Here is a 12080-nt window from a genome sequence, read left to right on the forward strand (position 1 = left end):
TCATGTGACTCGCCGTCTCGCTCCCGCGCGGGCGCAGTGCGCTTCCTACCAGCCGTTTGAGAAATGGCGGCTCCGCTAGGTGGGATGTTCTCGGGACAGCCCCCTGGACCCCCGCCACCCCCGCAGGGACTCCCGGGCCAGGCTTCGCTTCTTCAGGCCGCACCAGGTTCTTCTAGAACTTCTAACACTACCTTGGTGGATGAGTTGGAGTCGTCTTTCGAGGTAAGATGAGGCGCGGGCGTTCGCGTACTCAGCCTACTTTCCTTCCTGAAACCGAAGCTGCGTTTGCTCAGCTTATCGCCTTCGGCGATCCCCGCGCCGGGCAGAGAGGTGCGGAAACAGGGTCAGGGTACTTAGCTTTTGCAAAGCCTCAGATTGGGTGGTGCCCCGATTCTGCGCACGGCTGCTGGCGGAGACGCGTAAACTTGATGTTTCTGGAGACAAGTGGACTTTAAGTTTGCCTGCCCCCAACCTCGGGCCCCTCTGGATGCCCCGGCGGTCGTTCCCGCCCCACCGGGTTCCAGGTCTCGTCCCTGCATAGCCTTTCCCGCATCTCTGCTTGTTTAGTACGGGTTCGTCACTCTGCTACGTCCTGTATTCCTTCCTCTGGCTCCTTCCTTAAACGGTCCTAAGGTCATGGGACTTCTGGAGCTGAAATGCACTTAATTAAAAGTTGCTGTGCGAAAGTTGATACCAGGGGCCGAGGGCAAAGCTTGTGGGTGAGGGAGGGAGGCAGAGATGACCCAAACTTGTGAGTTCTACCCAAATGTTAACCCTGTAGCAAGGAAGATGGTAGTGATCGAAGATAACTGAGAAGTAAAAGTAAGTGCTTAAAAAGAAGGTAGCTTCCGGTTGTCTTTAAAGTGGAAGATGAGTCGTTAGTGTGTGGACAGAAAATAACTTTTAATTGGAGTTAACTTTCATGTGTTTTAAATCCTAGTCATGTGAGTGTTAGTTACACTGTATGTAATAGTACAGTAGAACATGAGTGTAGTTTGTAAATGAATGTGTTATTGGGGCTGCTTGGGTAAAATGCTTTTACTGATGGAATATACATTCAAGAGTTTGGAGGTAACTGGTAAGAGAGAGAGAGAGATCTGTTCTGTCTGGAAGGAGGACTAGATGCCTTTGGGGTGGTGCTAAGCCTTAAATGGAAGAGGTGGGTAAGCTTGAGAGCAGCATCTAGTGCTGAGGGGCGGTGGTTCATTGCTTGCTGACTGACAGACTGGCCTTGTAGTCTTGGCCATAGCTTACCACCAGCACCTTAGTGCTTCATCTTTAGTGGCTACCAGTCGCTCTTGGGATAAGACCAAGAAGTTTACTGTGGTCTCGTGTTTTCAGGTCTCCAGACCCATTTCCTCTTACTCTGGCCACATGAAACTTTCTGCCTATGCTGTTTGTTTCTCTTTGGGCTTCCAGTTCCCCTGCTCCAACTCATGGATCACTTGCTCTGTGGACCTGTGCCTGGCGCCAATTGTAGCACCACGAAACCAGGCTCATGAGGTCAGAGACCTCCTGGCCCCTGCCCCTCACATTGTGTCTGCAGTGCTGTAGTGTTCATGCAGTGGTAGCAGATAGTGGATGCTTGGTAAATATTTGCTAAACAATCAAGGAGCCAGTTGTGTGTCAGGCCCTGTCTTGGGTGCTAAGAATACAGCGAGAACTGTTGGAAGACACATAAATGGCCCGCAGTTGCCATGCCGTGAGACCAGAGGTCTAGGAGAAGAAAACCTAGGGTCCTGTGAGAGCACACTTGGGGGTCACTGCCAAAGGTGGCTTTCCAGAATACTCGAAATCCCAAAGGGCATGTGGATGTGAGAGAGGTACTACCTGGCCCTCCCTCTGCTGCTGGGTCATTACCTACTTGGTCTTCTTTCAAGACTCAGCTCATTTCCTGTCTCCTTCCTTGTCGTATGTGTCGACCCCTATTCCATAACCTCCAGTGGCTCATGGCATCTGCTTGCCTGCTTTTCATTTCTTTTTGAGTGACACCCCTTGAAATCTGTGGCTTTTGCATTCTAGCTGCTCAGTAAATGCCATTTGATAGAATGAGTTTATTGAGATCACGCACTCTCGCAGGCGGGAACCTTGAAGACCATCCCCTCCTTTTACGGACGGAGCTCAGAGGGGAAGTAACTTCCCAGAGCCAAGTTCTTGGTTTGTGGAAGTGAGGAATTGCACTTAGGCCTTCTGATTGTTCAGGCAACGGCTCTGTCCTCGTCATACTTACAAAAGGCATATTCTTTTTATAGACCGCTTCACATTTACTTCTCCACACAACTGTCTGTCTGTGAAGGCCTGTGTATTACTTAATTTATTTATTTTTAAAGGGGACAAAGAAACTAAAATTCCTGAGATGAGGTTTCCTCCCATGCTGCCTGGTGGCCCTGCTGGCTGTCATGGAGCAGCTCCAGCTTTGTTGGCCAGTTGGCCTCATTGGCGCGTGGATGGGATGTTTTCCGCTAGTCAGAAGGTTCGCAGAGCAGGTGCACCTGTTTTTCTGAGTTGTTGAGTGTTACATGGATTTCCTGGGGAAATCCTGTGATTGTTCTCCACTTATCAAATGAGGAAAACTCCTGGCAGGAGAATTTGTTGCTTCCTGAAGGGTGTGCCTGTCCAGTTGATGGCCCAGGTCGGACTCACATCTGCCTGCCTCACCCCAAGTGTAGTCTGCTTACTGCCAGTGGGGCTCTGCTTTCCTGAGGTTTGAGGCTGCCTTGCTGACCGCCCCTCCCCCAGCTCCCATCCCATCCTCTTTCTGACCCTGCTGCTGCCCTGCAATAGGCCTTCTTGGTGCATTTCCTGAGAGTTGCCTGTGTGCAGAACTCCTTGGCTGAATCATTATGTGTCTGGATCAGTGCCCATTTAGAGAGAGCCTCCTCTCTGGGACTTACTTATCCTGTAACTCCAGCCTTGTTCTCTTAGGCGTCCAGTAAGTCATTAACATGTATTTATTGAGCACCCACTTTGTGACAAGCAGTATTCCTATAGTAGGTGTATAGTGAACAAGACAGCAAATTTCCTACCTGCTCGTAGGAGACTAGAAGAATGATGTCAGTTAACTATATGAAAAACAATAAAACTGGGCTGAGCAGGAGGGGTGCCGTTTCAAAAGAGTAGACAGAGATGGCCTCTCTGAGGAGGTGGTGATTTACCTGAGTCCTGCATGGGTGTTGATACAAGTCATACAGGCATCAGAGGGAGGGGCCCCAGGCCCCGGTGTGGAATGAGGTAGTGGGGGACCAAAGCAGGTGGCAGGAGAGAGACCCAGTGGTGGTGCTGGCAGTGATCAGCCGCCTCGTTCACCAGCTCTCCCTCCATGGGCCTGAGGAGTTTCCCAAGCTGGCATGGTGTCTTCTCATCTGGTGTGCAGACCCAGATGCTATCAAATCACTGAATGATTTCTGAGAAGTTGTTTCTTACTCTGAGGTAAGATTTTTTGACATGTGAATGAATGACATTTCTTCTGTGATGTCTCTTGTTCACACAGGCTTGCTTTGCTTCTCTGGTGAGTCAGGACTATGTCAATGGCACAGATCAGGAAGAGATTCGAACTGGTAAGAATTCCTTCTTTATAGACAGTGTTCTTGACTTTAGCAGGATTCTTAATTGCTGATTTTATATTTGATGTGTTTCAGTCCTGTTTGTATCCCAAGAGAACTTTTCCAGAAATTAAAACTTATGCAGTTATCTCTGTATCCTGCTGTTTACTCGTTGACATCCTATGTCGCTCATAATGAACCACTTAAATGAACTTTTCATATTGGTACTAGGACACAGAAGACCAGTAGTGTGTTCTGCCTAAAAAAAAAAAAAAAGTAAGTTTTGATTTTTCTTCTTCTGCATAGATGTTACTAACAGAGAAAAGTCTCTTGTGGTTCCCCCATCACCCATGATCTGTTCCCAGAGGCGACCAGTGCTTCCTCTGATTTCTTTGTGCTGTATTTCAGATGTTACATTTTAACTGGAAATCATACTGCTGATTGCTGTATCTCTAGATTGTCTTTATTCAGAAGAACTTTTGTGTTGTATTAAGATCTCTTTCTCATCTGCTAAAAGCACAAGTTATCAATGGTTAACACATGGGTCGGGGGGAATCAATATTACTGCTGTGGCCAGAATTGAAATCCCATATTACATCTGTGAGAAGGTGCTGTTTTGATACTCTGTTTATGAAAGAGCTGTTTGTGTCTAGTGTCTTTATTACTTTAATATATTTTGTTCTTTTTTTTTAAGGTGTTGATCAGTGTATCCAGAAATTTCTGGATATTGCAAGACAGACAGAGTGTTTTTTCCTACAAAAAAGATTGCAGTTATCTGTCCAGAAACCAGAGCAAGTTATCAAAGAGGTATGAATTTAATTTTCTCCTCACCTTTTAGTAAGAGTACATGTCAGGATTCCTTCTGTGCTTTAAATGAGGTACATCTTTTCCTGTGGGTAATAGTAGGGCTTTATAGGTTGAGTACACATGTCGTTAGTTGTCAGTGTTCATGAGAACCTAGAAGGGTGGTGGGGGCGTGGGGGTGGGAAGCAGGGCTTCAAACAGAGCAGTTGCACTCACTGACTTTCATCGAAGATTTTTCTTAGAAGGTTCTGCTGCTTGAAAAAGATTAAAAAGCTATGAATATAGATCATAAGCTCTTCTTACCCAGTGCCTTACACACAGCATGATTTTGCTCTGACTTCATTGCGCTCATTTGTAGGATGTCTCAGAACTAAGGAATGAATTACAGCGGAAAGATGCCCTGGTCCAGAAGCACTTGACAAAACTGAGGCATTGGCAGCAGGTGCTGGAGGACATCAACGTGCAGCACAAGAAGCCGGCGGAAATCCCTCCGGGCTCCTTGGCCTACCTCGAGCAGGCGTCTGCTAATATCCCCGCGCCTATGAAGCCGGCGTGAAAGTGGTCTGGTGTGTATCGGCCTCAGCACGGTTTTGACAGACGCCACTTCTTGTGGACGTGACATTTGGGAATAACTCTTTGCCAGGGAATGAGATGATTTTCATTTTATGGTCCTACCTAAAAGTTTCCCCCCTTTTTTATAAGCGTTATTTCATGAGTGTTTTCTAAAATGCCTGTGGACAGGTTTGGTAAGCCAAGTAAACTTTTTTTTTGTGTTTAGCAAAATTTAGACTGTTATTATGGTGCCACTTACGGATTCCTTTTATGTTTCTTATTTGGTTTTGGTTTTTGCTTTTTGCGGGTGGGGGTATGACTTTTGATCTCCCTGTATTTCTCAGTTTAGTTTGTTTGATCTGGTCTGAGAATCAGAGGATGAGGATTTTGGTTGAAGGCCTTCTATGCTAGTTACTTGTCAGTTGCAGTCTAGAAAGATATGTAATTTTGCTGTGTTTCTTTGAACTACCTCAAGTAAAGGAGTCTAATGCAGCCAAGTTTGCAGTGTTTCCAGAGCTGTCAAAATGAGGATTTTTTATAAATAGGTCAGAAGAGGATTATAACGTCCTAGGATAGTATGTATTACAGCAGGATCCTTAAATAGATGTTGACTCCTTGTGGCGTGGTGTTTACTTTTTTTGTGTGGGGGTGCGGTGGGAGCAATGATATGCCAGACTTTGTTGTGGTCTGCAGTCATGAATCAGTGGAGACCCTGTGCTCAACAGCGTGACAGTAGGGGGACGTTGGTGAAGTACAAGGGGGTAAAGTTTGCTGTGATCTCTTGTAGTTTTGAGCTTTGTTTCCTTGTGTCATTTTTTGTTTTGTGGGGGTTTTTGTGAGCAGACCTTCCCAGTAAGGAAGGTTGTTGTCAAGGGATGTTATTGATGCCACAGGAGTGGGGCCGTGGGGCGGGGGATGGGCTGGAGGGTGACCCTTGGCAACCTGGTCCACAAAGCACGTGGAGCCTCAGTGTTTGGGGAGATGTTTCGCCCCCTTGCTGGTTGCACAGGCCAACAGGATTCTCCACGGAACTGCTGTTATTTGGAAATATAGACCGGCATTGTGTCTGGCTCTTCTTGGATGAGGTTTTCTTTCTCTGTTGTTTGCAGTCTCTTATTAGATTACATCCCTTAAAACAAATGCTCCACTGTTTTCTGAACAGGCAGGACTTGTGTGACTTGGGGTGTTGACTCTGTTTCTCCAGCCTTGAAGGTCCCTCCCACGCACACTGGCAGCCCCTCCCTGCCGAGCCCCCAGGACACAGGACTTCCTGGTCCTTCTGCCGGCCTTGCTTGGTTCTCCCTTGGGATTTAGTGATTTATATCTGTCTCTGTGCCTCTCAGGAGAATTAAGCTTTATTCTCTGAACATATAGGGGCTGCATGGTATTTATCTTTTATACATAATACTTCTTACTCAGTTTTGTTTATGTGTGTGTGTATGGGATACATAGCCCGAGGCCAGCGAATCCCCTCAGTCAGAATGTATAGGTTCAAGAGAGCTTTTAAAAGTTGTTTTTACTTAAATTATATGACTTCAAAGTTGTTAACCTGGTCTTCTCATGCTAATTAGAAGCTGATTAGCAGCTTTAGAGTTCTTGATTAAAAACCTAAGTAAAATGAATTTTAGGCAATCTTCCAATAATACAGTGGTTCTTAGTGAAAGATTGGGAATTGTCCTTAGAACACTGATATGCTTAGTGAAAGTATTTTGATTTAGTGTAGTACTAGTTTTTCTTTATTTAAAATTTTTCTGTCAAATAACAGTTTTTTAATCTGGTCTGTAAATGTCTTTTCCCTTTTAATGACATCGTGCTGGTTGATGAGCATAGAAAACCCTCTGAGCTGCTGTCTCCATCAGCTGGGATTTCTGATTCCTTCCCCTTCCCGGAATGACAAGCCTGCCCTCATCTGCAGGGTGTCCTTTCTTCCTTCCTGTTCCGTCTGCTGAAGTGCCTACCCTGCGGAAGACCAGCCTTTCCGTGGGTGTTTGGGGCCCCAGGCTAGCTGCCTTCCGTAGGGCCTACCCCCATGGCAGGTCTGTGCACCCACGCCACCCATCTGCCGGGTCAGTCCAGGCAGCTCCCAAGAGTCCTTACGTCCTGTCTTCAGCACTCCCTCAACGACAGGCTGCCTGCTGTCGCGTTACCCTGCCCCTTACTCAGTCTCGGGTCCCTGCTGCTCTCCCTCCTTTCTGCTCCAGCCGTCCCTCCCATGCTGCCACAGCTGTGATTGCCACGGTTACCGGATGCTTTGCTGTTGCCAAATTGAATGGATACTTCTCCATTTTCCTGACTTGAATTCATTCTCTTTAATGCATCTTCCCCTCCCTCTCCTCTTCACCCAGCCTCCAAATGCTGACGTTCCTGAGGGTTTGGTCCTGGGCCCCTGGAGGCCAGGGAGGAGCACTGCTCAGTTCTCCCTTTGAGAGCCGCTGTGGGCATGCAGTAGCCAAAGCTGCACCTCGGGGTGTGCCGCAGCATGCCCGTGACGGCCGTGCCCCTCCTGGGCGTGACGGCGCACTGGGGGCGCCGGAGCCAGTCCTTCCGTGCTCTCCTGCCCAGCAGGGCTCTGCTGCGGGTACTCTTGGGAGCTCCTGTTGGCCTGGCTGGGGCTTCTCCAAGCTGCTGCTCTCCATGCCTCCTTGGTCCGTATCTTCCTTGGCCTCCTTTCACACATGTCTACCCTGCACCAAGTCTGAAGGCTCTGACTTCTGCTTTCTCTCCCCTTTATCTTCCACAGTTGTCTCCCCTGAGAAAGGGGAGAGAAATCTGTCCCTGACATCCAGATGCTGAGCCAGCACTGCTAGGCCGTTATCCTCCTGTTGGACATAAGCAATCTCAGAATTTCGGCCTTTGATAAAGCAGCTCTGAGACCATGATTCACAAAGTAAGATCAGACAAAGCCACTTCATCACGGGAGAAAAAAGTCACTGTGTCACCAAACATTCTGGCTAAAATGAGTGACTACTTTTTCTTTTTAAACCATTTCCAACTTTATCTTCACTCTCGTCTGCCCTCCTCCCTATAGATAAGATATACTGAGGTACCCAGTTAGAGAATTGTCCCCACCTGCTTGACAGCATCCAGTCCTGAGTAAATCTCTGTATCCTGGTGGTCTGTGGCTGAAGGGCCCTAAGGGGCCCAGTACATTTCTTGCCCCCCAATCGCGTCTTGGGGTATGCCTCCTGGAGGACCCGACTGACATGGCTGTCAGTGGGCAGGATCGGAGGGAGCAAGCAGTAGGATGGGGTTTGGGGACCGCCTCACTGACCACTTGGCAAGGAAGACTCACCCTGAGTGGTACGTGAGGTCACACAGTCCCCAGCGGCCCAGCTGCTCAAGGTTCCACTGGTGGTGCCCAGCCCCATGTCCCAGTGGACAGGAACGTTGTCAGTGGAGGACAAACATTCAGGAGGTCGGGGCGATAGAGTATACACGAATGGTGGGGTTGGCGGTTACCACCGTGCTGCCTGGCACCCCCCAGAGGGATAACGACAAATTAACAGTACTTAGCAAACCATCCCAGGCCATTACGAGTGTGTGGGCATCTGGCTTTACCACCTACAGGGGTCAGCGGGCAGCTGAGGGGCTACTAGGAGGTAATAATAGGTCAAAAATAATATTGCACCCTGTGGTGGTGGAGACTGGTGCTACTGTATGAAGGCAAAGGATGCAGCATGGTGGCCCCTGTCATAGCTCCATTTAATTGGTCAGCTTGGCCCTTGCAGAATCCAGATGGATCCTGGACATGGGTATAGACCAAGTAGCCTCAGTCGCAACTACTGTGTTAGATGTTCAATGCTAGAGCAGTTAATACGGAAGGGCTTGGGTATCTGATACACAGCCATCAATTGGGCAAATTCATTCTGCCATAATTAAACACTTTGCAGGAATGTTCCTCTCCAGTTTTGCTCCAGGGATATGTTAACACTTCCGCTTTCTGCCATAATACAGCCTCAAGAGAGAGATCATCAAATCTTGTTGCTCCCTCCAAGCTATCACCATCCTTTCTAGACCACTCTGCTCTTGACAGATTGATGAAATCAGATTATGTGAAGGAGAAAAAGAAGAATGTTTTAGATATCCAATAATTTGTCAGTCTTATCTAGGGTACAGAGAGGTAGGATTTCATTCACTGCAGGTGAAGGCATAAATTGCTAGAAACTTTCTAGATGGTAATTTGGTTGTTTCAAGCAAAAAGCTTACCTGTGTATCCCTGAATACTTCATTGCAGTACTCATGAAATGTGTCCTAAAGAAAAAAATGATAGAAGCATGTAAAGATTTAGTTAACAAGATAAAATCAACACAGAGAAGACAAGTAGTGATTTTACAGCATCTTACTACGCTGATGGACAGTGACTGTGAAGGGGTATGTGGGGGGGACTTGGTGAAGGGGGGAGCCTAGGAAACATAATGTTCTTCATGTAATTGTAGATTAATGATACCAAAATAAAAAAAATGCTATTAAAAAAAATCAATGCAGGGTAGAATCTAAAATTTGATAAGATTGTTCACTAACCTCAATAAGAAAGGAGTCAAAATAGATGGAGGGTCTCAAAACTAATACAATTCTGTCCCTGTAGCAGGCGCAGAGTTAAAGGCAGTCATAGAAAGTACAGCCTACTTTGCTAGTCATCAGTTGCCCAGGGTTGGGAAAATGTCTCACAAACCGAAGTGAAACTATACGTAGTTTTTAAAATAATAAATACTAATATAATCCTACAACACTTACCCTAGGCAAGAAGCAAACGAAAAAAAAAATTTTATACTGAAAAATAATATGGCATGTTACATGTGTGGTAACAAGTATTTGCATTTAGAAATTTCTTGGGGCCGTGTGTTTTGACTAGACAGTAAATTTACCTTTAAACCGAGTTGAGTGAGTTGTAATTGCATTTCTATCAAAATGACCTAAGTATATAAGCTGTTGTTTATTTGAAGATCTGATAGAGGTTAATGTGAACCTCCTAATTCCAAACTCTCTGTTTGTCTAACTTCACCTTTCTTTGGAAAAATAATACAAGTCACAACCATTTTTATTGCCCAGTTGTTTTAAAGTTTTATTCAAAGAGCAAAGACTTGACAGTGCATAGAATAAACAACTGTTTATGGGCCACCTGCTGGGCCAGCACCAAAGAATTGAGAATATACTTTGCCCACTAAAAGTTGTATTGTGTCTTGTCATATTGCACTGCTCCATCAGGGGGTCAGACAATTCAGTGTGGCTGACAGCGAGGCCAGCACCATGAACAGCCAGTCCCAGTTCTCTTTGACCTACTGAGCGTCCATGCAGTGGAGAAGCAATGCACCATGAGGCAAATGGCCCAACCCCCAAAGACCACAGTTTCAGGAGATCTTTGACTTCAAAGAATAGATACTCTAGAAACCTTCACAAATGACCAAGTGGACAGTACAGTTGCTGACACTGAGATGTATGATGGATAAGGCTGTTATTCACAGAAAGATCCTGGCAGTGGTTAACTGCCAGTTCAGGATTGGTATCATTACCCATAATATTTTGCTTTGTTTTTGCAAAGCTCCTTTTGAGGTAGATGTTAACCCTCTGTAATCTACTTCATGCTCTGGACCTAGGAAGTCAAAATAATCAATCCAAGTATGCTGAGGTCTGCTACAGTCCATTTCTAGTAGATTCTTTTTCCATTGGCTTTCCTGGTTATTTGGAATTTTGTTTTTCTCTTACTCCTGTTGAGGTTAGATGTGCATTTTGGTATCACATCATTTACATAGAAACACTTTTCAAGTGGATGTGACCAGCATCCTAAGGAAGAGTGAAACCACTTTTAAAGCGGATGATGGAAAACACATAGTGTAACAGTCTACAAAGTGGGCTGTAATCCTCAGGACGGGAGGGATGCAGTGTGTAGGTCATCCATAACAGTAACATTTTCCTACAGGTGCTTTTTAATAACTGGTTTGTTTCATCTTAATGTCAATTTTTTTTTTTAATGAACTGGTGTCACAATGAAACAGTATGAAATGTTAATGCCAAAATTTGTTTCGGCTATCATAGATAAATCATACTGCAAGCAAGTTATTTGGTTGGGTGGTTTTTAGTTCATTCCCTCAATCAGATATTTCAAAGGAAATGTTTTTTCAAATGTCGTCTTCATGATGGATCCCAAGAATCTGTTTAGAAAGAAAAATACTTGGTAAACCATTCCTGGTGGGCAGAGCCCTGTTTCTGCTGGACTTCTTTGGGTTGGGCTGTTTCACGGTCTTGTATCCTGTAAACAAATAAAATGGTTTCTTAGGTGGTTTTGAACATTAATTCAGTAAACTCTGTAATACCCCACCATCTCTTAAGGGAAAGATAACTGCTTCTTTACTCTTCAAAAGACAGTTGGAAGTGACCAGCCAATATAAGTAGCTGGAAACCATGTGTGAACGATGGGGGTGGGGAAGAATGCCTAGTCCTGTTTTGAAAACAAGATTCTCCATTGTTTCACTTACAACTAATGAGGTGTATTTTATAACATTTATTTCAGGCACAAATTAAGTAATAAAGCCCATTAGAAAAAAAGATGAAATGGTTATAAGAGCATTACAATATAGGTCTTTGAAAGTTATCTAATGTGTTCTGGCATCTCAGTGAAGCTCTGAAATCAGCCTAATAAATTGAAAAGGGGAAACAGTAAGCAGGGAAGTAGACTGTGCACCTGCCTGAATGGCCTCTGTCTGCATTTGTGAAGCTTCATATGAAACAGTGGAAACAAATAAAAACCAAAGTGTACAGTGATGAGATGCGCTCGTGGCCAGTGGAGTCAGGAGCTGGCTGGAGCAATTCCCAGAGCGGTGTGCTGGGGCCTGACACTCGGAAGGGTCTGTGCCTCCCCGTTTGTTCAATAGCCAGGGACTTTGGAAAAGGAAGATTTTAGAAGGGGCCCTTTCTGAAATGCAAACTTTGAAGTCCAGAATGTAAAATTTTGCCTCTTAATTGAAGACTGGATCGGAGGGAGAATTAATAGATAATAGAAAAAATCAGTTTCTGAAAGGGACGTGTTCTGTATGGGTTTCTGGAAACAATAAGATGGTATCTGAATTGTCATGTATGATCAATCAGACCTGCTAAGAAGCCTTCAGATTCCAAGGTGATACAGTAAATCTTGAGAAGTAACTCTAATAGTAATAGTGGAAATATATTGAATGCTTCTAGACCAGG

At 45.4% G+C, this 12080-nt stretch overlaps 2 protein-coding genes across 6 annotated transcripts in view; one reads left to right on the forward strand and one right to left on the reverse strand.

Annotated features, from left to right (window-relative positions):
* Nucleotides 1-11218, forward strand: MED28 (mediator complex subunit 28). Of its 2 annotated transcripts, XM_036921051.2 has the most exons (5): nt 5-222; nt 3491-3557; nt 4237-4349; nt 4705-4912; nt 7639-11218. In XM_036921051.2, exons 1-4 carry the CDS (start codon nt 64-66, stop codon nt 4900-4902), a joined length of 537 nt encoding a protein of 178 aa, XP_036776946.1. In that variant the 5' UTR covers nt 5-63; the 3' UTR covers nt 4903-4912; nt 7639-11218. The 2 variants fall into 2 exon arrangements, with proteins under 2 accessions (XP_057358107.1, XP_036776946.1); XM_057502124.1 differs by lacking the exon at nt 7639-11218 and having other exon boundaries at nt 1-222; nt 4705-5516.
* Nucleotides 11011-12080, reverse strand: part of FAM184B (family with sequence similarity 184 member B) — a 130735-nt gene continuing 129665 nt past the window's right edge. For all 4 annotated transcript variants that reach the window (XM_057502122.1, XM_057502123.1, XM_036921047.2 and 1 more), the window contains exon 18: nt 11011-11145. In XM_057502122.1, the coding sequence (XP_057358105.1) occupies nt 11052-11145 (94 nt within the window). In that variant the 3' untranslated portion in view covers nt 11011-11051. The remainder of the gene's footprint in view (nt 11146-12080) is intronic.

The sequence above is a fragment of the Manis pentadactyla genome, chromosome 5, assembly GCF_030020395.1.
Source record: "Manis pentadactyla isolate mManPen7 chromosome 5, mManPen7.hap1, whole genome shotgun sequence".
Taxonomy (NCBI): domain Eukaryota; kingdom Metazoa; phylum Chordata; class Mammalia; order Pholidota; family Manidae; genus Manis; species Manis pentadactyla.